This window comes from Aspergillus mulundensis (genome assembly GCF_003369625.1).
Source record: "Aspergillus mulundensis strain DSM 5745 chromosome Unknown scaffold_7, whole genome shotgun sequence".
Classification (NCBI taxonomy): domain Eukaryota; kingdom Fungi; phylum Ascomycota; class Eurotiomycetes; order Eurotiales; family Aspergillaceae; genus Aspergillus; species Aspergillus mulundensis.
In genome coordinates this window covers 488,789-511,447 of record NW_020797895.1, presented here as the reverse complement: position 1 = coordinate 511,447, position 22,659 = coordinate 488,789, and the positions used below count along the sequence as shown (strand labels likewise).

General features: G+C 51.9%; 9 protein-coding genes across 9 annotated transcripts; 6 read left to right on the top strand and 3 right to left on the bottom strand.

Annotated features, from left to right (window-relative positions):
- Positions 1-104: 104 nt before the first annotated feature.
- Positions 105-857, top strand: DSM5745_07060 (GAF domain-containing protein; the record flags this gene model as incomplete). Its single annotated transcript, XM_026749076.1, has 4 exons — positions 105-107; positions 167-273; positions 338-686; positions 741-857. 4 exons carry the CDS (start codon positions 105-107, stop codon positions 855-857), a joined length of 576 nt encoding a protein of 191 aa, XP_026602166.1.
- A 736-nt stretch (positions 858-1,593) lies between these two features.
- Positions 1,594-2,879, top strand: DSM5745_07059 (putative mitochondrial carrier protein; the record flags this gene model as incomplete). The annotated part of the gene is made up of 5 exons (XM_026749075.1): positions 1,594-1,738; positions 1,816-1,879; positions 1,918-2,073; positions 2,135-2,408; positions 2,460-2,879. The coding sequence occupies 5 exons, from the start codon at positions 1,594-1,596 to the stop codon at positions 2,877-2,879; spliced, it is 1,059 nt and encodes a 352-aa protein (XP_026602165.1).
- A 667-nt stretch (positions 2,880-3,546) lies between these two features.
- On the top strand, positions 3,547-4,668 carry DSM5745_07058 (mannosyltransferase complex subunit MNN9; the record flags this gene model as incomplete). The annotated part of the gene is made up of 1 exon (XM_026749074.1): positions 3,547-4,668. The coding sequence occupies one exon, from the start codon at positions 3,547-3,549 to the stop codon at positions 4,666-4,668; it is 1,122 nt and encodes a 373-aa protein (XP_026602164.1).
- A 690-nt stretch (positions 4,669-5,358) lies between these two features.
- Positions 5,359-6,718, bottom strand: DSM5745_07057 (Zn(2+) transporter YKE4; the record flags this gene model as incomplete). The annotated part of the gene is made up of 3 exons (XM_026749073.1): positions 5,359-6,296; positions 6,347-6,497; positions 6,575-6,718. The coding sequence occupies 3 exons, from the start codon at positions 6,716-6,718 to the stop codon at positions 5,359-5,361; spliced, it is 1,233 nt and encodes a 410-aa protein (XP_026602163.1).
- A 279-nt stretch (positions 6,719-6,997) lies between these two features.
- Positions 6,998-7,757, top strand: DSM5745_07056 (nucleolar protein 16; the record flags this gene model as incomplete). The annotated part of the gene is made up of 2 exons (XM_026749072.1): positions 6,998-7,128; positions 7,190-7,757. 2 exons carry the CDS (start codon positions 6,998-7,000, stop codon positions 7,755-7,757), a joined length of 699 nt encoding a protein of 232 aa, XP_026602162.1.
- A 459-nt stretch (positions 7,758-8,216) lies between these two features.
- Positions 8,217-9,426, top strand: DSM5745_07055 (uncharacterized protein; the record flags this gene model as incomplete). Its single annotated transcript, XM_026749071.1, has 4 exons — positions 8,217-8,299; positions 8,374-8,547; positions 8,598-8,641; positions 8,696-9,426. 4 exons carry the CDS (start codon positions 8,217-8,219, stop codon positions 9,424-9,426), a joined length of 1,032 nt encoding a protein of 343 aa, XP_026602161.1.
- A 267-nt stretch (positions 9,427-9,693) lies between these two features.
- DSM5745_07054 (putative ABC bile acid transporter) lies at positions 9,694-13,658 on the bottom strand (the record flags this gene model as incomplete). Its single annotated transcript, XM_026749070.1, has 2 exons — positions 9,694-13,286; positions 13,337-13,658. The coding sequence occupies 2 exons, from the start codon at positions 13,656-13,658 to the stop codon at positions 9,694-9,696; spliced, it is 3,915 nt and encodes a 1,304-aa protein (XP_026602160.1).
- Positions 13,659-14,854: 1,196 nt separating this feature from the next.
- Positions 14,855-16,512, bottom strand: DSM5745_07053 (PEX28-32 family peroxisomal membrane protein; the record flags this gene model as incomplete). The annotated part of the gene is made up of 3 exons (XM_026749069.1): positions 14,855-16,106; positions 16,158-16,298; positions 16,367-16,512. The coding sequence occupies 3 exons, from the start codon at positions 16,510-16,512 to the stop codon at positions 14,855-14,857; spliced, it is 1,539 nt and encodes a 512-aa protein (XP_026602159.1).
- A 1,019-nt stretch (positions 16,513-17,531) lies between these two features.
- On the top strand, positions 17,532-21,986 carry DSM5745_07052 (putative protein kinase; the record flags this gene model as incomplete). The annotated part of the gene is made up of 2 exons (XM_026749068.1): positions 17,532-17,637; positions 17,713-21,986. The coding sequence occupies 2 exons, from the start codon at positions 17,532-17,534 to the stop codon at positions 21,984-21,986; spliced, it is 4,380 nt and encodes a 1,459-aa protein (XP_026602158.1).
- Positions 21,987-22,659: the final 673 nt, after the last annotated feature.

Below are 22,659 nucleotides of genomic sequence, written 5' to 3'. Positions count from 1 at the left end.
TTGAGCTCCCCGCACCGACGGAGCACCCCACTTTCTTATCGCCATAATTTTCTCCCGCGGGCTGTTCTATCCAAGTTGCGACGTACCCCTCTTCAAGAGCAAAGATGGTATGTTAGCTCAGCATCGACCAGCATGACAACTAGAAGTCTAGAACTGACTGAACCAGCCTCACGCAGACTCCTCATACTTCGGCTCCGGCTCCAAAGCCGAAATCTACACAAATGTGCTCGAACAAGCCAAGGGCCTTGTGACAGGGCAGCGTAACTGGGTCAGGTACGTTGGCTGTATTTAGAATCGCTCTGCAGGATCTATTCCGTCCTAATAGCATTGTGTCTAGCAACTTCTCCAACGTCGCCTCCCTCCTCTGGCACGCCTACGCCGCGCTCCCCGCCCCCTCCTCGTCCGTAAACTGGGCCGGCTTCTATATTCGTCAGGACCAGTTTCCTTCTCCCAAGCAAAGCTCTGAGGAACGCGACGCGACGCGAGTGAAGAAAACACTCTGGCTTGGTCCCTTCCAAGGCCGCCCAGCTTGTCAGGAGATCCGGTTTGGGCGCGGCGTGTGCGGGGCTGCGGCGGCAAAGCGCGAGACGGTTCTTGTTCCTGACGTTCTAGAGTTCCCGGGGCACATTGCTTGCGATGCCAGCAGTCGAAGCGAAATTGTCGTGCCTATTCTGGCGGGCGGAGAGGTGAGTTCTTGGATGAGTTGCTGAGAGCAAAGTAAGGGAACTAACGAAGCACAGACTGTCGCAATTATCGATATAGATTGCGCGGAACCGTCGGGCTTTGACGAGGAGGATAAGAAGTACCTGGAGGAGCTGGCTGCACTTCTTTCCGAAAGCTGCGACTGGTCAGTGTAATTGTGGTACAGATGCGCGTAGTAGAAGTCTAGACAAATCGCATAGACAAGTCGCTCGAGCCTAGTAATTCCTTCCCAATCTAGTGCTCATCCGGCTCCAGTAGAGGGATCCTATGATATATCATCTCATCTCGGTATCTAACATCGCATCTGTGTACTTGCCAGGTCCAGTTCAGTCTCATTCCACCTAAAGTCGGGGAGATACTACTTGGTAAAGCTTCACCGTGTACAGCTCCAGCATGGGCCAGCATAACTTCTCTCTTCCCCGCACAATATCTGTTTCCAATTTTCTTGCTGATAATCTCGGGGTAAAGCATCTCATACTCCGAGCGATAGAAAAACGATCGCCGAGAAGAGGCCGGTTCGGGAGTGGGCGCCCCGGAGAGGCACACCAGCTCCCCGACGACTGGGGAGCTGTGGGGCATACAATTCAGAGTCCCCTCTTCAAGATCTGCATATTTCTCCATCTTCTCCTCTCTTTTAACTCTCAAACAGTTTGTTCTTCTCACTGCTGAAGGCCGCCGCAATCTTCCCTCCTCTCCTCCCGATATACCTCCAACCGCAGGCGGATTGTTCAATCGACGGAGCTACGGAGCAACTCACGCGCTGACCGATAACGGACCGACTCTGAACAGATTATCCTGAAAGCTTGAACGACTCCAAAACGAGAGAGCAACGAAATATATATACGAGGACGCGGCCGGGGATTGGTTTGGATATAGGTTGATCACATCAAAATGTCATCATCACCGGCACCGGTGCATGCCATGGACGCCGAATCGCAGTCGCGGAATCTTGCCAAAGCTCCGCCTACGACGAGCTCGAAACGGGACTACAAAGGCTTTGTTGCGGGTGTGTTCTCGGGAATTGCGAAGCTGAGTGGTGAGTTTATCTGCGCTGGACTCTATTCTGAAGTTATGGTCATTGAGCATGTAGCTAATGATTGCCGCGGTTGCTAGTTGGTCATCCGTATGTTTCCTTTGCCCTTACGCTTGCGCTTCTCTCCTCTGGCCCGTGGGCTGTGTATGATGGAGGATATGTGTTGACGCGATTCATTACAGATTCGACACGGTCAAAGTACGATTACAAACGAGTAAAGATGCGCATTTTAAGGGCCCCTTGGATTGTGTGATGCAGACAGTTAGGAAAGAGGGTGTTGCGGGCTTATACAAAGGCGCGACGCCGCCGTTAGTAGGGTGGATGGTGATGGACTCAGTGTGAGTGCGCCTGCAATTGCGATTTTTCTCGTAATGAAATGGACTAACAAGGCCCACGTAGTATGCTTGGTTCCCTAACGCTATACCGTCGACTACTTCTTGAGAACGTCTTCTCGAACCCTTCAATACGTGCTATGACCCCGTTCGCTAAATATCAGCCTGACCCTCATGCGCTGCCGAGTTTCGGACATGGAATTGCGGGTATCATGGCTGGTACGACTGTTAGCTTTATTGCTGCCCCGGTCGAGCATGTCAAGGCGCGCCTTCAGATTCAGTACGCGGCAGATAAGTCGAAACGGTTGTACAGCGGGCCAATAGATTGCACGCGCAGAATAGTACGAACCTTCCATATGCAGCTAACGACAATCATACTAATGCCTTTACAGCTGAGCACACATGGCATCAGCGGACTCTACCGCGGCCTCTGCGCGACGATATTCTTCCGCTCTTTCTTCTTCTTCTGGTGGGGCTCCTACGATGTCCTAACGCGTCTAATGAAGGAGCGCACATCCCTCTCGGCACCAGCAATAAACTTCTGGGCCGGCGGTATCTCAGCACAGATCTTCTGGCTCACGTCGTATCCGTCGGACGTGGTGAAGCAGCGCCTCATGACGGATCCGATGGGCGGGGCGCTGGGTGATGGGGAAAGGAAATTCCGGTGGTGGAAGGATGCAGCGAAGGCAGTTCATCAGGAGAGGGGGTGGAGAGGGTACTGGAGGGGCTTTGTGCCTTGTTTCTTAAGAGCATTCCCGGCGAATGCGATGGCGCTGGTTGCGTTCGAGGGGGTGATGAGGTGGTTACCTTGAACAGCTTCCGGTCTGGTTTGAGGCACTTACGACCATATGAACATACATATATACAGAATATAGATCTCTAGATTGCTAGAACGACTAATACAAATGATTAATGAAGCCTTTAGATCTGATTGAGCTTGGTCTTCAACTCATTCTATAGGAATCGTGACGGTGTTGGGGACGTGGCCGCATTGCCGCATCCGGCGACTAGGCTTCAACTCAGATAAAAACACAGCACAGCTTTCTAAGGAGTAGCAGAATAATTCCGTAGCAAGCAGCCTTATTCCGACCAGCTAAGACTCCGGCTAATCGATCGTGCAGAAGATCTACGGAGTAGGCCCGCGGCTCTGGCAGGCGTCCTAACAACCGGACGATTCCCCTTGCGGGTAGTTTCTCGGTGATCGTCGTCATCACCAATTTCTCTCAATCTCCGACTTTCATTCGCTTTCGCGACCCGCAACCACCTGGGCTCAAGACGAAGACGTTCACTCTCTCTTCTCAAGCTGGAGATGTCCTCCAGGCGCCTGACCTTGGACTTCCGCCCTTGACTACACAACCAAACCACTGGGGCAGACCACCGCCAATCCGCCGATTGACCACGTACTACCGAGACGAACTCCCCGACCTCACAGTCAGCAGTCTGCAGACTCTCGAATAGCCGAACAGACAAACGGCCAGCATGGCCGTCGCGCGCAACATGCGGCGTACGAGTCCAATAACCATAGTCTTAGCCTCGCTAATGGCATTCGGCTTCCTGTGCTTCCTGTTCTCCTCCCCGTCACCTCCGGTCTCGACCTCTTCCACAACATCAGATTCCCGGCTCGAAGATACAGCGGAACACCCTCTCTCGCCTCCAACGAAGCCATTCATACCCCAACCAGTCCAAAATGACGGCCGCCATGTCCAGGCTCCTCCCGTCGTTAAGTACGACCTAAACGCCCTCACGGCCAGCAGCGACGCATCTAACAAAGCCGAACGCATCCTCATCCTCACACCTCTCGCCCGCTTCTACCAAGGCTACTGGGACAACGTCGAAAAATTGAGCTACCCACACAAGCTCATCTCATTGGGGTTCATAATCCCACATACAAAAGACGGCGACGCCGCCCTCTCATCCCTTGAGAAGGCCATTGCAAGGACCCAGACCGGGACGGAACAGAACCGCTTCGCATCAATCACAATACTTCGTCAGGACTTCGACCCGCCATTAGCTTCACAGAGCGAGAAGGAGCGCCATAAACTTAAGAACCAAAAGGCCCGCCGCGAGAGCATGTCCCGCGCCCGCAACAGCCTCATGTTCACCACCCTCGGCCCCAGCACCTCCTGGGTTCTCTGGCTGGATTCGGACATCGTCGAAACACCTAATACTCTAATTCAGGACCTAACTAGTCACAATCGTCCCGTCATCGTCCCCAACTGCATGCAGCGCTACTACAACACCGACACTAAGCAAAACGACATCCGCCCCTACGACTTCAACTCATGGATCGACTCGTCCACTGCGCAAGCGCTCGGTGATACATTGAAGCCTGATGAGATTCTGTTGGAGGGGTACGCGGAACTCCCGACGTACCGCACCCTCATGGCATATCAGGCAGATACGAAGAACCCGCGCCCGAAGCGCGTTATTGATCTCGACGGTGTCGGGGGAACAGCGCTGATGGTTAAGGCGGATGTTCATCGTGACGGGGCCATGTTCCCCGCTTTTCCATTCTACCATCTCGTTGAGACGGAGGGTTTCGCAAAGATGGCGAAGAGGTTGGGGTATAGTGTGCATGGGTTGCCGGATTATTTTGTATGACCATCTCCTTTCTCTTCTCTCCTTCGATATCATATGCTGACTTTACTCTCTGATTCAGGTATACCATTATAACGAGTAATGTTTTGTCCCAAGTTTGTTTCTGGATCCCAAAATGCTGGTTCTTTTTGTCTGCTGGTTATTATTATGTATCATGTTTCATGCACTATAGAATCGGATGGGATGGTTAGGTCAAGTTAGGTTGCATCATGCATTCCGCGCGCTGTGCGCAGGTGTTTCTTGATTTCTATACATTATCTGGTTGTTGTACGGTAGGGACATAGGCGGGCGTTGGTACTGTAGTATAGCCTATCTAAATCCGTTTGGTAGTATGATCCTCGTGTTCATTTTCGTCTTCTTTATGTATTCATCATCAGGAGTAGCCTTTCTCGTCTGGGTGTTGTTATATCGTATACGGTAGGATAAGATGTATTAGGTAGTAATTTCTTGTCTTGAAAGGTGTTTTAGAGGCGAGGAAGTGGCGCATCGAGATATTCTTGACGAGGCCTAGGTTGAAAACAGGGTGTCCAAAGCTATCGGTGAAAGCTAAAAGGGGCCGATGGCAGGAGATTTTCATGGCTTCTTCAGGGGGTTTGCTCACTCCCCGTTCAGCGCTGGGCCGATCTAATCCCAAGAAATACTGCATCTAAGTTAGCACGTAAAAGGTCAAGCATACAAAGAGGGAAACAAAGCTCACGCAAGCATAATCCCAGCTCCTACAGCAACAGCCGCAAACTGGGTAAATGTCTTCTTGATCTCAACGCTCTTGTTCTTCCCCGTCTCCAGCAGCTCAGGAATGACTGAGACCGTGCCGACGTATAGGAACGTCCCAGCAGTGAACGGAAGAAGCATGTCACCCCACGTAAGGCTCGTTCCGAGAAGGCCGGAGACGGGCTCGCCTGTGAGAGTGTTCGCGGCAGTGGAAGAACCGGAACCGCCGAGCTCCTGCACAGCGATGCCAATCAGGGTGCCCAAAAAGGCGCCAATGGCTGTCACGAACTGGGCACCCATAGCCTTGCGCTTGGAGAAGCCAGATTGGATGAGAAGGGCGAAGTCCCCGACTTCATGGGGGATTTCGTGGAAGAAGACGGCTACGGTTGTTGTTGCACCGATGGTGGGCGAAGCGTAGAAGGACGAAGACATGGCGAGGCCGTCAGTGATGTTGTGGGTAAAGTCGGCGATAAGATTGAGGTAGCCACCTAGCTTGACGCTAGGGTTGACCTCATCTTTGGTGGTGTCCGTCGGTGCGTCTTGTTCGGACTTGGCGGATTTGCGCTGCTTGAGCTCGGTGTTGCCTGAGGTAGTGCTGGCGCCGGTTGTTACAGCGGTCTCAGGCGCGGTATGGCTGTGCGAATGCGAGTGATCATGTCCCTCACCTCCGGTTGCGATGCGGAGGGCTTTGTCCATGGCGACAAAGGTGAAGAAGCCAACCATGATACCGAGGCCAAGGAGAAGGTTGCGGTTTGGTTCAACCATGACGAAGCGCACATGGTCCGGAGAGTCTTCTCCGAGGAAGATTTCGGGGAGGAGATGGAAGAGGGTGTCACCAAGAAGGCCTCCGACGGCGAATGCGACCATGACGGACAGTGACGAGGGGTCGATGTTCGGAGGGCATAGGGCTAGAAGGAAGTCTATGCGGGGTTAGCCGCACGCGACCATAAGTAAACGAGGGCAAACATACTCGGAGGCCCGGAAATATATAAGGTAGCAAGGAGGGAGTTCACAGCGGGGCTGCCGGGGAAGAGAACCGAGAAGACCTTGGATGTCAAGCTTGTTGTTTGGGGGCTCGTGGCGCGCTTATGCTCATTAAGGGACTCAACAAGAGGACAGTTCTAAGGAACCCGAATTAGTTTAAGATAATGAGGCAGGCATATGCCCGTTGACATGTCTAAGCGATTGAAAGACGCACCTGCAATTCTTCTTCGATCTGGCTGACAGACAGCTCACCTACCGCGAGCTTCTCTTGAGCCGCAGCCAAAGCAGAGAAGAGCACGAGGCCGACGGCCAGCGCAAGACCGACCTTACGGGCGGGTGATAAACTGAAGGGCAACATTCTAGCAGTAGTCTAGAAGAAGCTAGACATGAAACTGAAGCTGCCGCAAGGTACTTCCCCGGTTTCCGAGAGGTGGTGTCAGAGAGAGGCCCGGGAGTAAATAGCCGATGTCGCTTATCACTATCAGGGTCCAGCCAAACACTCTAAACGCGCCAAGACAGGTGGTGCAAACAGCCAAAACACTTTTTTGACGATAAGATTAAGATTAACAATTTTTATCCTGCAGCTTTTGCTTCAAACTCCACCTCCAAACAGCTCATACCAGCTCATACGTTCAAAATGGGTAACATTCGCCAGGCCAAGAAGAACCGCTCGTCAGCGCCCAAGCAGACAATGAAACGCAAGGGCGTGCTTAAGAGCGGAAAGAAGAAAATCAACGTTCTGGGCAATGCCATTATCGCGGAAAACTGGTATGTCAACCTCCTACTTTGACGCTTACAGCAACTTGGAACTGAACTCTTCTTGATGTAGGGATCGCAAGGCAACTCTCACACAAAATTATCGCCGACTGGGTCTTCTGCACCGCCTGAACGCTCCATCTGGAGGATCCGAGAAGCGCAAAACCGACAATGGGTTAGAGGAGGTTTCGAGCTCGCTGCACATCAAGGGTAGTGTCGATGCTATGAAGGACTCCGCCGTCAGCGAGACGAAGGTTGAGCGTGACCCCGAAACCGGCAAGATCATTCGAGTTATCCGGAAGGAAGACGACCAGGTCGAGATCGCTGGGCGCAAAGTCCGTAGCTCGAACCCGCTCAACGACCCGCTGAATGACCTGTCCGATGATGATGCTGAAGTCCAGCCGCAAGGGAAGAAAGCTGCGAACAGCATTGTCCAGCAACTCGAGATTCAAGCCGACAATGTAGCGCCCAAGAAGCCCCGGCATCAGAGCTCGCGCGAGGGCGAATGGATTGAGAGATTGGTTGCGCGACACGGCGACAACTATGCGGCTATGGCGAGGGACATGAAGTTGAACCCCATGCAGCAAACCGCGGGCGATTTGCGACGAAGGATCAACAAGTGGAAGGCGAGTCAAGCTTGAGTTGTTTCTGGTTGAAAGCGCATGCGCGGCGAATATGGCGTTGGGTTGATTTCAGCAAAAGTATCTTTTCTTTATACGGGATTCTAGAGTTGGTTCCTTGGTGATGTTGGCCCTGTTTATCTTCAGCTGGAGATGCATATAGTGTCTGTACAGATTTACACTACAATACCCTCTAAATATGATCAGTGAGCTCACCTTCTGATACACTTAAAAATAAATTGCTCAAGAGGAACCCAAGATCTAGTTCTGGACCCGACGATAGACAAGCTTGGGACTGCGCTCATTTCCAACGCATCCACACATACGCTCACTTCCTCTGCGCGACGCGCTGTCAACAAACGGTCTCGCCTGCTCTCATCTTCCCATCTTCATTCTTCCTTGTTCTCCCTCTCTTACTCGACTTCTTCGTCTTCGTCCTCCATGCCACTTTTTCTCTTACCCAATACATTTCACGCAACCATGAAGGCTAACGCAATGACCTCTCTGCTCATCCTCATCCTCACCATCCTCCAACTCTCCCTCGTTCACGCGCAAATCAGCTAGTAAGTGCTTTCTTCATCCCCCTGCCCGTTTGCGGCGCAAAGACCTTCCCAGTTAACCAACTGAGCGCCTTCAGTGACTCGAAGACAAACCACCTCCTCTGCCCCGCGCCAAACACGCATTACTGTGCCGCGGCATCTCTTCAGGGCTCGTCTATCGTTTCATGTACGCCTGATGGAATGGCGGAAATCCGGTCTTGCAGCACTGAGTATGTCACTCCTCTTCTCCACTACTCTGAACTTCATCGGATGTATGTAGGAGTTCGTGTGGCAGCTTGGGCTAATGCAGACCGATCTACAGATTATCTGGTATCCTTCCAGTTGGATATGAAGAAGCCGCTGTTTGTGAGTTGTTATCTTCCTTGACTTGACAAGGTCTCGCTCTAATGAATGCTTCAGGCTACCAATCATCCTCTCACTCCGGCAACGCCGTCTGCGCCTTCAACGGAACGGGCTACACAACCGAGGGATTGGAGGTGAATGTACCGGAGACGGTGCTCTGTGATAATATAACCCTCATTCGTCCGTACGCCGAAAAGATCAATGGCGACGCGGAAACATACGACGCAGCAGCAACCGACTATCCATATGAACCCCAGCCTGCAGTTTCAATTGTGCGTGGGAGCTCCGAAGGGCATTCACCTTACTCTCCAATTTCGCCCTCTCAGCATACAGCTACACCTCTGGACCTCCCATCAGCAAGCACCTCTACCTCCCGAAACCCAGATGCAGGCGAGGGCATCATCTGCTCAAATCCATGGGCTAGACTGGGCGCCAAAACTGCAGATATCCTGACGCTGGTTATCGTCCTCGTGTTCCCTACACCCGCTCCTGAAATACAGTCCCAGCTATCGACTTGGTTTTCATCGACTTCTTCTATGCCAACCCCAATTACCCCATGTACGGAGATGCGCACTCTGGCTCCGTCTCGGACTACTGGGCTGAGTAGCCAGCGTATACCATCTTCGTCGAGTATAGAGGCAACGCTGACGCTCTATGGGAGTCCAACTACGGATCCTGGAGTGATTGAGTCGAATAAGTTCAATAGTGGGAACATCCTGCACATGGGAATACTGATATCTCCTACTGTTTGGGCACTGATGGCGTGTCTTGTCACCTTGATGTGTTGATTTGAACTGTTTAAGGCTAAGTTTGGGACCTTACTTCTCAATTCTGGACTCATTTCATTCACGTTTCTTTTGTTGTCTTGCATTGCATGAAGACTCTAGATGTTTAAGTCTGTCTAAGAATCTTCGTTTATTTGGCTGTTTGTATCCAAACGAATTCCTCGCTTATCTAGGTGTTCTTCTTCTATTTTGTCCATCTCGTTTTGTTCTCCTACCTAGTCATTAGAGACAGACCATTTTACTATCCTGTACAGCAGGGATGTATAAAAACTACATATCCCTAACAAACCCAGCCCTCTTAACCGCACCCGCCTCCAACTCCACAAAATAATCCGCATCCTTAATGGCCTCAAGCCGATGCGCTATCGTCACAACTGTCGACTCTCTCATCTCCTCCCGCAGCACCTGCTGGATCTCCAGTGAGCTCTCATGATCAATCGACGCCGTCGCCTCATCCAGTATCACAATCGAGCTGCGGCGCAGAACAGCCCTCGCCAGACCAATCAGCTGCCGCTCGCCCTGGCTGAGGTTGCGCCCGCCGGCATCGATGTGTGTGCTTAGAGTCCAGTTGCGCTTATTGTCGCTATCGCTGCCGCTGCCATTGCAGATCCTGTTAAGCACGGACTCGCACTCGGTGTCCGTATAGTCAGAGACAGGATCAAGGTTCTTGCGGATGCTGCCCGCGAAGAGGACGGGGTCTTGCGCGACGAAGGTGACGCGGGTGCGGAGGGCTTGTTTGTCGATTTGTGCGATGTCGATGCCGTCGATGAGGATGCGGCCCGATCCCGAGCTTGGGGATGGTGTGACGGCGGCAAGGAGGGAGACGGCGAGGGTTGACTTCCCGCTTCCAGTGCGGCCGATGAGGGCTGTTGTTGAGCCTCCTGGGATACGGAGGTTAATGTTCTTTAGGGATGGGTCTAGATGAGGCGCGTAGCGAATCTCGACATTTTCGAAGACGATGTCGGCGCCGAACTTCGGCCATGAGGCTGGTGGGGTTATTGTTCCTGTTGGTTCTTGCTCGACGTGGAGGAGCTCGTCGATGCGTTCGACTGAGACGAAGTCCATCTGGAGCTGACCGTACTGTCTGCAGAGCCCGTGTGTAGCGTTTATGAAGCTGTTTGCTGAGACGAGGGCGAAGGCCGCGAGGCCGGGAGTTACGTCGGTGTAGAGGGCTAGGGCTGTCAGCGCAAAGGTGGAGAGGGCGGACAAGCTCTCGAAGCGGTAGGAGAGCCAGCTCTGAAGGGACCAGTAGAAGTGGTCCATCCCTTGGAACTTGTCGACGACTGCTATCACTCTGTCCTGGAAACGAGGCTCGGCATGGAATGCGCGAACTGTGGTTAGGCCGTGGAGCAGCTCGCCGAAGTTGGATATCAGGGGGCTGAGAGATACCATCTCAAGGCGTCGCAGGCTTTGTGAGGTTGGGAGAAATTGCAGAAATGTGTACACAAACGCTCCTGTGAGGAAAACTGTGAAGGCGAGGAATATTGGTGTGACCGAGGCAATGACAAGGACGGAGGATATCCAGGTGATTATGAGGAACGCGATGAGCTGGAACTGCTGGCTGATATCGCCATCTACCACTCCGATATCTGATGTCAGTCGGTTCATCAACCGTCCAACAGGAGTCACGTCGAAGAATCGGAAAGTGGCATGACTGACTCTCACCATAACCTCCTGGAAGAGCTTCTGGCCCGCGCAGTAGACAATGATAAGCATAACGAGCTGAGCAAATAGCATCGTGACAGCCGTAAAAATCGTGATCCCGAGGAAGACCAGTAACCACGGCCGCACATTGTCAATGGGTGCAGGAAATTTGTCAAGCGGGTTTTGTGGTGTCCACATCAGGGGTCTTGGTAATGCTGAGAACGTTGTCCACTGTCCAAAGGCAGCCTTTTCCGAGACAGAGTGCCCAAACACGTTGGTGGCTTCGTTGTACGCTTCTCCCCATTCTTTGAGAAACCAGGACTGTGCGATCGCCGTCAAGCGGTAGACCGAGATGACAATAATTAGTGCCCACCACCATCTGTACTTTCCAGCTTTGATGTAGTTCCAGTAAACCGCGGCCTTTACGCCCCATTCAGCTCGGTGCTCTTCTTCAATGAACTTAGATGGCACGGCCGCCGAGTGGTCTTCAAGCTCCGTCTCATCGCTTGCATCTGTGTCCTTTGAGCGTTTCTGGCTATCATCTGTTTCATCCGCAGCATCTTCCAGGGACACTGATGACTCTACCGTTGCTCGACCATCATGAATGTGCACAACTTGATCAGCAAGGTGGCGAACGAGGTGGATGCGGTGTGTGACAAGAACAATAACTCGACCTTCCATGAGAGGGCCAGTCAGACATTTGCGGACGATCGTCTCCGCCGTATTGTGATCCAAGGCTGACAAAGGGTCATCAAGCAGCAATATCCTAGCCGTGCTATAGACGGCTCTCGCGAGAGCAACGCGAGCCTTCTGTCCTCCTGACAGGCCGATTCCGTTCTCTCCCACGAATGAGAGGTCACCATGCTTGAAATTCGATAGATCAGGGAGCAGTGCGCAGGCATCTAAGACTCGTTTGTACCGCTGCTCATCGTACGGGGAGGAGAACAGAATGTTGTCCCGGATACTCATACTCTGTAGCCATGGCGTCTGCGCACAGTAACCCATCATCTCACTAGAGATGTAGGAGGTTCCTTGAGTCTTGTCTAGCTCTCCCAAGAGCCCCTGGAGGAGAGCTGTCTTTCCAGCTCCAACCTTACCGTAGACAACAGTGAGGCCTGGGGATATGCTCAAGTGGACATCTGAAAGAACGGGGGTCGTTTTGCCGGGCCAGACAAAAGAGCAAGACTGTAGTCGCAGTGGAGCAGCGTCTTCAGGCGATGTGATGGCCCTGCTTTCTTTGTCCGGCTCGGTCATGAAGTCCTCTATTCGCTCCATGGCTATAGAAGCGTTGATCAAAACTGTTATCAACGTAGGTATCTCTCTTAGTCGAGCCTCCAGCATAGTGAAAAGCTGTAGTGCGGGAAAAATAATGTCGATACTCAGGGGATGACCAGCCAACAGAGTATAAGCATAAAGAGCCACAACGGGAAACAGGCCGCTGGCAAGGACATTGACAAAGGCTATAGCCAAGCCCCATAGCCTTGTAACTATGCGTAATCTCAACTCGGAATCTCGAGCTTCCATGACTTGCCTAAGCCAGTGGTTCTGCCAGCCGTACCAGCGCAGGTGCCGGAGTGCCTCCACGAACTGAGATGAGACTTGAAGCCTGGCATCAGTTGCTACTCTTCGCACCCGCTCCCAACGTAGAAGATTGCGTGTGATAAGTGCGTTGATTGATTGCGCAACCAGAACCACCAAGACTCCAAGAAAGCAGGAAGGCCCAAGCACTTTCCAGACAAGAACCACCGCTATCACCAATCCCAATGGCTTGTTGATCAAGGAGTCAACTTCCCAGAACCGTTGAGCGACTTCGTAAACATCGCCACGAAGCAAGTTGAAGATCTTACCCATTGACACGGGTGCTTTAGATTTCTCTTTACGAGGAGCTCGCCAGGAAGTCAATAAGCCCCATATCCAGGACTTCTTCGAAGCCTCGGGTTGCTCTTCCTCTTGTTGTTTATCTTCCTCCGACTTGTTATCAGGGCCTTGCTCGAACAAGTTTTTCCTAACAAGCGCCTTTTCGTATACCATCATCATCATTTCGCCACGGCTACGTTCGTAGCATCTTCGACCGTACCATAAATTGAACACCTGCGACTGTGCAGCTACTAGCCTAAGCGCAAGTGACAACAGGGCATAAACTAGTGCAACGCGGTTAGACCGGTTCTCAGCTTTCATTGCCTGTAAAAGTTGCTGGAGGAGCAGAGGTGTCGAGAATTCTACGTTCTATGTTAGCAGACGGCTCAACCGCAGTGATAGTCCATCATACCACACATCATTTGCACGATAGATATCGTGCTGATAATCAGGATATCGATGCCATTGGCCTTGAGAAGACGGCCAATGACACTACCCCGGAGCTGTCGGAACTTCTCGTGGAGCCTCTTGTGCTGAAACTCAAAACCGAGAAACCAGACATCGCCCTCGTCTAATTGCCGCATTTTGCCCACGGCCATTAGAGGTGCCATCCAGGACACGGTGAGAAACTGCCATAGCCGCAGGTTGTCCTCTGGGCTTCGAAACTCGCTGGATGGTTTCTGGCCCACCCCACTGATATCAATGCAGGGAAGTGAAGCAGGTCGAAGAGGCATTGCAAGCGTAACAACGCAGCCCAGCAAGGCAGCCGCTGCCGCCAATTGAAAGGCGAACAGGTTCGATAATACGTAAGCATTGCGGTTAACAATAAAAACAAACTCTAGAATCCCTGCAACTAAGAAAAAAGCAAATAGTAGCTTCGGGCTTGTCCTTGGGCGCTCTATGGCCGTCAGTAGTACAGTCCCCGCCTGCAGGACTGGGTTAACCATCGTTCGTTCCACCAGTAATTAACTTACCCAAGACGCAAGAAGTATCCAGTTGGACAGATCGGGTCCATTGAGCACGAGCTTGAGGATCTCAGCAGCGAATCCGACGACTGAGATAGCCAGGAGAGTTATGACCCAGCCCAAGCGATGCTTCGTACGCTCCAATGGCAGGTCAGAACATGGAGGTAACTCTTGCACAAAAGGCGTCGCCCATTTCGGTCGGCAGACAAGAGGCTGATTCTGAAACACATAGCTTAGCCAGGCACATAAGACGATAGCTCCTGGGACCAAGGTAAAATAAGCGATTGCACATGGCGATGGCCGAGCATTGGGCGAGTCCTATCATCACGAAAATTAGTAAGTTTCTCGACAATGAGTATGTGTGACTTGCCCAAATGACTCGACACGAGCCCAATATGCTGTAATTCATCCCTGGCGGCATCAATCTAATGATCGAAGATGGGAATATGGAAACATCCTCTCCTTGAAGGATAAGAGGACGTTGAAACGAACCCCCTCCAGCGACACTCTGGGCCGATTGGCTAGTGGACGGTATCCCTGCCTGCGTTCCCAGGCATCAGCCTTCTACTGCCTACTGCCTACTGCCTATGTCTACTGTCTACTCTTAGACCGTCATCCATTATTCTCAATTTCCCGGTTATGTTCCACTATCTATTTGGTTTCTAAGTCGCAGGTGCCAGCTTTCGGCGAGATTCAATATATGTCGCTGAGTTCTGAGATTCGCCTTGGAGTTGAGCAAAATTATACTTCTGCGGACGATGTATCTTGTTTTTCTTACTGAAACCCATGAATTTGTGACAATGAGATGCCAAAGTCTTTTTCAAGTCAGATGTTAGATGTTAGATGTTTTGATGTTTGAATAATAATATAATGAAATTGTGCTACTTTAATGCAGCTGAAATTTTCGCCGCGAAGGCGAGAAGTAGGGCTTGGTTAAGGATACCCTCATCAACTATGGATAGCCATCAAGTTCCACCATCACGGGCCTTGCCCTTCTCAGCTGCCAGGCCAACTCGATGGACGATCCGAACCCAGCGTCTTCGCCTCCACTCACCCATGACATTCGAACCAAGACTTCCCTTCTCCTCGTAGTCTTGAACAGCCCTCTCCTTGCCCTTCTTTTTCCCTTTCCTCCTCTCTCCAGGAGCTTGACTGAAGTTACCGTATCCAAGTGCAGATGCCACATCATCGTCGCCCCGAGGCGACGACATGGAAGGCAAATCCCAGACCCATCCACCAATCTCATCTGAGCCGGCTCCGCTTTCGGAATGGCCACCAGGAACTTCAAAGCCAACACCAGTGATCATACGCTCAACAACCCATTCTCGGCAGTCGAGATCGAGCTCCCATTTCTTACTTTTCCACGCCCACCCAACTGGGGGCTGAACGTCTTCAAAGAAACGGCATCCCTTGGGCCGATCGCCTGCGATGCGGGAGGGTGATAATGGGTCGTATGGTACCGCACTGAAGAGGAATGTTTCCCAATCTTGTTCGGCGTAGGGGGCTAGTGAGCGGTATTGAATCTCGAATACCTCCACTTCACGCTCCTCCGGGAATGAGTCTAGCGATATGTCCCCTAGTAGCTTCATGAAGGACATATCCGGGTTTGGTGGTTTCACAGGCAATTCTGGATTCACGTCTTCGCTGCCCAGTTCAGCAGCAATGCTTTGAATGAATTCTTGTATGTTGGGGTGCTTCGATAGAAGTGCGGCATTACCGCCAATGAGCATTAGGTATCTCCAGGGGATAAGATGTGAGGTCAAAAACAGTACGGCGGTTAGAATTGTGCATAATAGAAAGACAGCGGAAGACAGCTTTTCGTTGGAAAAGTTCGTCATTGGCGCAAGAGCGGAAACCGCCGAGTCGTGCAGGTCAGAGAAATCAGCCATGCAATTCTGCAAGTCGCGCATGTTGCGAAAGAAGTCCTTGGACGTCTCCGGTGCGGGCTTGATAGTTTTCGCCGGGGCCAGTGCGGGACCCTGATACGAATAGTAAGGAGTTATGCTCGAGGTTGACGTCGAGGGCGGCGGAGGATGGCGCGCAAGGAACGTCGGGACCATGACGAACAAAAGTACCGTCGCAATAGGAAGTACGACTAGTAGGTGAGGATCAATGCATATGAAGGAGTAGACGAACAAGAAAGATAAGGTATGCGACGGTTGCTTCCAAGCAAAAAGTTCCTCGACCTGTTCCTGAAAGTGGAAAACGATGCCAATCCTGCAAGGTCTCAGCGGCGGCCACTTCTTGCCATTCACGGTGTAGGTTTACCTTGCATTGAATCGCCGAAAATTGTTACCCATCACAGGAAGACTGAAAGCCGGTCGTTGGGCATCTGGAGGGACGGGCTTTGCGCCCACTGAGATCGACTCGTCGTGCACATCTTCCACGGGAACAACCTGTTGTAGGATTCTAGTTTCTAGGTCAGTAACATGCAGTGAGATAAACTTGAAATGCAGAAAGACTATTATGAGGCATACTTGGTGAGAAGTCTATCTTGCATGGACCGACGAACGCTCGATACAGATCTGCCATGGCGGCTCGAGTTCAGATCGTCGGTCGATGCATCCAGCCTGCCTCGTGTATCATCGCGGTCGGCGAAGGCACCGGGAGTGTATTCCTCCATGATAGCTTGAGCAAGGTGCTGCCGCAAAGGCAAGGCAATTCCGCATCTCTGAAGGGTAAGCAGCCGTAGGGAATGACGATTGAGAGTTTCGGCTGCTGTTGCGGAAGCACATGCTCATGACAAGCACAACGCCGAGAAGGTCGGGGTAAGGCGCCAAGACCAAGTCAGCTGCGCTATCAGCCTCTACACTAGAGCATTCCCTACCATACACCTGTTGGAGGCAAGATGCCTTGTCAGTTTTTACAAAAGAATAGCCTTAGCCTTCTAATCTATTTCGGTCTTACACAACAGACAGAAACGGTTCACAGCCGAATTCGACATGCTGCCTCTGCAGCGATCGGCGGGTAATTTCTCGAGTTTGTGCTGTTTGCAGAAGCTCCCGGGCCCAGCACAAAAAAAGGAGCAGGGGGCACTAGTTTTGTCCTGCGGTGGTTCAAGAGATTATTATTGTTATGGTCGGTTTGCTTGTTTAGACTACTGCTGTTCTTTTCTTTTGGACAATCACCTCCTCGTGTCTGCTTGCAGGACAGCCCCGGAGATAACCAGTACCAGTGCTTGTTTTCGCCTCCATTTATTGCAGCCTGTTGTTCCTTCCTTCGGTGCTATAGCTACGGAGTTTACGCTTTGTACCCTGACAACGCCAAGTCCAGCAAAGAACTGCTGCCCCGGCCAAACTTCTCAGTCGACTGCTCGATCCTGGTCTATAACCCCCGACCCGGTTCTTGAAGAACCGGTCAGCAACTCTATCTCTTCATTTGTATTCGGCATCGCGCCCCCATATCCCCGATTCCCGGAACAGAGCCCGCTGTTCTTGACCCCCGCGATGGACCGCTAAACGGCCATTGATGGTCGCGCGACGGTGCTGGTCAAGGCTTTCTCTCGTTAGGCATTGATGCAATTTCGCTTCTGAATGTCTTTGCGATTGGGCCCTCACACCGAATTTTTCCTGTATTCCGCCATCGATATCTTCCCCTGGACGTATTCCCCGCGTCCAGAACTACCCCGACCGAAGTGTGACCATGCCGGAAAAGCTGTCGGACCAGCAGACTGCAGGAAAGGGGCAGTTGCGTCAGTTGCAGTCCAGACCGTCCAGTCCGTTGGGAAATGAGAACACCGCTTTGGCAGGTAAGGGATTTCGAACCTGTCCTCTGGAGTCTATTGAGGTTTCGGATCGCTAACAAGATTTATTGTCAATATTAGACCCTACTACTCCCGGCCGCAGGCGACTACAGAAGCACTCTTCGACGACTTTCCTCTCCGATGCCTCCTCCCACATCTCGAACAATCTTGTTGGATCTCGACTGAGTAATCTGAGCAAGCGGAGGCTCTCGATTCGTGATCAGAAGGTGCCCCAGGGACCGCGGCCACAAGAGCAACCACGCAGGTTTGAATCCCCTCATCTGTCCGTTCAACTGCTTTGCACCACCGGCCATTGCTCGTCATATCAAATATCTAACATGCGCGTGTATTGCAGCTCGGGCGCGGTTCACCACCACTCTGGCAATTCCTCCATTGACTCGACGAACGGCTCTCTGAAGAACAGCACATCCCGTGTTAGCCTGCGGTCCACTAGCATGAGTAATTTTGCTCACCAGAATCCTACCGAGAGCATGGAATTCCTTACTCCTGTCAACTTCGATGATTTTCACAATAGCATAATGACAGAACCGAATCTAAGCCACTTCCCCATGCCGACGGCCCCAGGGACTGGGAACGATCGACAACCCACCTCTTTTCATCCAACTAATCCATGGGCTAGCAATAATGCTGATAATACCACGTCCGGACAAGCGCGAGGCTATCCGTCACGAAGAAAGAGCCTTATTGGGCAGAATATTTCCGCAGACACGTCCTCTCGCCCGCCAGCATCGACTGTCGCCAGCCGAAACCGCCGTCAAAGCCTTGTTCAAGGCCAGGCGCCGACGAACCCTACACCCCGGGCACCTCGAAAATCAATCGGCCCTGCATCTCTACCTACTGCTGCCTCTGCGAGGCGGCAGAGTCTGTCAGCAAGAAAAGCCAGTGCAGACACAACGCGGCCTGAGCAGACAACCCACCTTCGACCACGGAGCCAGCACCATGAAATGAATGGGATTAATGGTCCCAAGCTTCCGTCCAATGTTCGAAGTGCAAAGGCCAAGTCCTTCCAACCTCCTCCAACCGAGGTTGGCGACAATTTCCTTACGGCCACTGGGTTTGGAGATCACTCTCGATCATCATCAACCAATGCCGTTCGCACTCCAGTGAAGAATACAGTCGGAAGGCCTCCGTCGCCAACATCTTCTGCAAAACGAGGATCGGTGATGCCTCCCCATGCGACGGGCCTCGGTGCTCGCACAATTAGTCCGACTGATGCACGACGGTTGAAGCGTCTCTCAACGGCTCCTCAAGCCCATCCATTGCCCTATACGCCGCCGAGTCAAACCGACCCTCTCCCGCATCGTCCTCGCTCCACAACCCATTCCCCTTCGAACATTCCGCGAAAGAGTGCGACACCATCCTCTAATCGCACCACCCCCGATCCGAATCGGAAGTCCTACAGTTCGGGCTTGTCTTTATCATCGAACACTAGTTATAACTCTGTGAGGAATTCTGGCGGTTCATTGCAAACAAGGTTGTCTCAAAACTTCTCGTCATCTCGGCTCCCGACACCAAAGCCTCGTGTGGAGCATTCCATGAATAGCACTGAAGAGGTCCCTCCAGTTCCTGCTATTCCCAAAGCATACGAGTCGCCAAAGAGCGAACTGGACCAACCGCAATTCCCGGCGCCCCGCAAGTCTAGCCTACCTGTGGAAATCGAACTTCTTAAATCTACTCATAGCTCCGCGCCGACCGCGACTACTGAGCAGCGGAACCCTGAGCTCTTGGACGAACACGGAATGAAGACCCCCGAAGCCAAACCGAAACCCAGTGTTTCCTTTGGAAAAAAGAACATGAAGCTGCCACCGCTAAATTTACTTCCCTTGGGAACACCAATGGCTTCTAAAATCGAGGCACTGGTTGAGAAAGACGATCATTCGGACCCATCCACCCCCTCTGCCCAAATCACATCCAAGACTCCAAGTACACCTTTGACTGCTTCAAAAGCGAACTACTTTACTTTTCGCGACGACGAAGATGCCAACCCTCTTCCCCAGGCACGAAGCAGCACGTCTCATTTTGCGTTGAGTACATCCTCCAGCATTGCTTTGAGGACCGCTAGCAGTTCTAGTGCGCTTGCTTCTAATGACGGTCATACTCCCGGTGGTGCTAGAACTGTGTCTCCGTACGTCTCTTACGCACTGCCGAAGAGCAACAGCGATTTCAACCACCTCCGCCAAAAGCCGAGCGCAGACTACTCCTCCAGAGTATCCCAGTCGTACAAGTTAACTGGACCTCGTCCTCAAACCCAGTCTTCCGGTCTATCCAACACAGAGACAGTTTCCGTTCCTCCTGATCCTGATAACAATGCCACGCCAACCACTTCTTTGCGCAACAAGCTCACCCTGTCACGCAAGCGGAGCAATTCTAAACCCCAAGGGCTCAACGCGAATACTGACCCCAAGAAATCTGACTTGATGCCTCCTCCTAAGCTTCCCGCTTCCGCCACATGGAACAACCTTTCCACAGCGAAGGATTCGAGCCCGACCCTGAAGCCGTCGTATTTGAAATCTAGGCGCCAGTCTTCATTAACCAACGTGGCAAACCCGGCGCTCAGAAAACCAAGCTTCAGCAGCGAGCAGAATTTGTCTCTGTCGCCGACAATCTCTCGCGAATCTCATGAGAGCGACAACTCCCAGCACCGGTCCGCTACGTCAATCCTTTCTCCGGTTCACAAAATCATCAGCTCGGCCAAGTCCAACATGGCATCTACGTCGCACTCCGCTGAAAGCCGTGCTGATACAGAGGTTGCGATTGCGGATGAGGAGATGCGAAGACTTGGCACTAAACGGAAGGACTTTGAGAAAGCCGCAAGGGAATTGGATGACCTGCGCAACAGGGCCGGACCTAAAGACCATGTCAACCCGGCCCAGGCGCTGAGAGTGGCGCATCTCAACATCTTTGAGCGTGGGGAAATTATTGACTTCAAAGACATCTACTTCTGCGGCACCCAAGATGCAAAGAAGCATGTCGGGGATTTGAACCAACAGTCTACCAACTTCGGCTACGATGATGACCGTGGGGATTACAACATTGTCCTGGGTGATCATTTGGCTTACCGATATGAAGTGATTGACGTTTTGGGCAAGGGTAGCTTCGGTCAAGTTGTCCGATGTATCGACCACAAAACGGGCAACTTGGTTGCAGTCAAGATTATCCGCAACAAGAAGCGATTCCATCAGCAGGCTCTAATTGAGGTCAACCTTCTTCAGAAACTCAAAGAATGGGATCCGCATCGTCGTCACAGCGTGGTAAACTTCACGCAGAGCTTCTACTTCCGAGGACACTTGTGTATTTCAACTGAACTGCTAGGTATCAACCTTTACGAGTTCATCAAGGCGCATGATTTCAGAGGCTTCGGTATCAAGTTGATTCGGCGGTTCACGAGGCAAATCCTCAACACCCTCACACTTCTGCAGGCAAAAAAGGTCATCCACTGTGACCTCAAACCAGAGAACATTCTTCTTGTTCATCCTCTTAGCTCTGAGATTCGAGTCATAGATTTTGGGTCCAGCTGCTTTGAGAACGAAAAGGTGTACACCTACATCCAAAGTCGTTTCTACCGATCTCCGGAGGTGATTCTTGGAATGTCTTATGGCATGCCAATTGACATGTGGAGTCTGGGATGTATCTTGGCGGAGCTCTACACTGGTTATCCTATTTTCCCCGGTGAGAACGAACAAGAGCAGCTTGCCTGCATCATGGAAGTTTTTGGGCCACCGGAAAAACACTTGATTGAGAAGAGCACCCGAAAAAAGCTATTCTTTGATTCTCTTGGAAAGCCAAGGATCACAGTTTCCTCCAAAGGGCGGAGACGTCGCCCTAGCTCCAAAGAGCTGAGACAGGTACTGAAGTGCGATGACGAGCCCTTCTTGGATTTCATTGCGCGCTGCCTTCGATGGGATCCTCAACGCCGTCTAAGCCCTAGCGAAGCTCTTAGACATGAATTCATGACAGGTCACAGAATGGTGCCCAAGGCCAGGCCATTCGGCAGCCACTCTCCTGGCAAACGGGTGAATACTTTATCAACACCGACCGCGAGTCGCCCTCTTCCAGAACCGCCCGGAACGAGTTTCAAGAACGGCACCGTTGTGCGCAGTCGCGACCCTTCAAATTCGTCGCCTATAAAGGCGACTTCTGGCAAGCGTCACTCAACCGTCAGCGGACTGCCACCATCAACACCCGCCAAGCGAGCGACGAATACCACCGCCACGCCTGGCTCCGCCTTGCCTCGCGCTTCCGCGAGAAGCATTAGCGGAAAGCCCGACCTTGCGACAGCGGCGGCCGCGACAAGCTTGGTAGGTAGACCGGCTGATGCACAAGTCCGAACCTGACGGGTCCGAGCAACATGGCTAACTCAAGACAGAAGCCGAAATGATTGGAGGGTCTTTTTCTTTTGCGTTTTCTTCTTCCACTTCTTGCATATCTGTAATAATACTTTGCTTGATTATTCAGTTGCATAGCAGGCCGGGGACGCTTGTGGTTTTGATTCGATTCTTACGACTTACATTGACTGCTGGCTGAACAACCCAGTGGATGAGGCAGGACATTTCTTCTTATACCCTCACTTGAGCTTTTGCATGTCTGCCATGATTTGATTTGAGTTGAGTTGTTATTGTTCCTTTCTTTTGTGACCTCGTCTGAATGCCATGTTTATTGTTATGGCCGAGAGACCCCAGTTTATACATGCGCATGTCCGCCACCTACACGTTGCATGCACTTTCACGCTGTCTTTACCTTGCATTGTTAACTCCTTCTGCGATGGGGGAACGCACTCATATTCGAACCGGAGGAAGGACATGTCCTTTGGGTCGTCTGTATATGTCCTCTGTTTGATCGCCGCAGTGCTGTATTTGCGGGTGGTACGGGCATGTTATGATTAGAAAGAAGTATGGATATACATAAGAACAACGAATAGATACGATTAATACTCATACTGTCCTGGCTGGTGGTGTTGAATAAGGGGTATCCAGAAATCCACGTACTCCGTAGATTGATGCGGAGTTC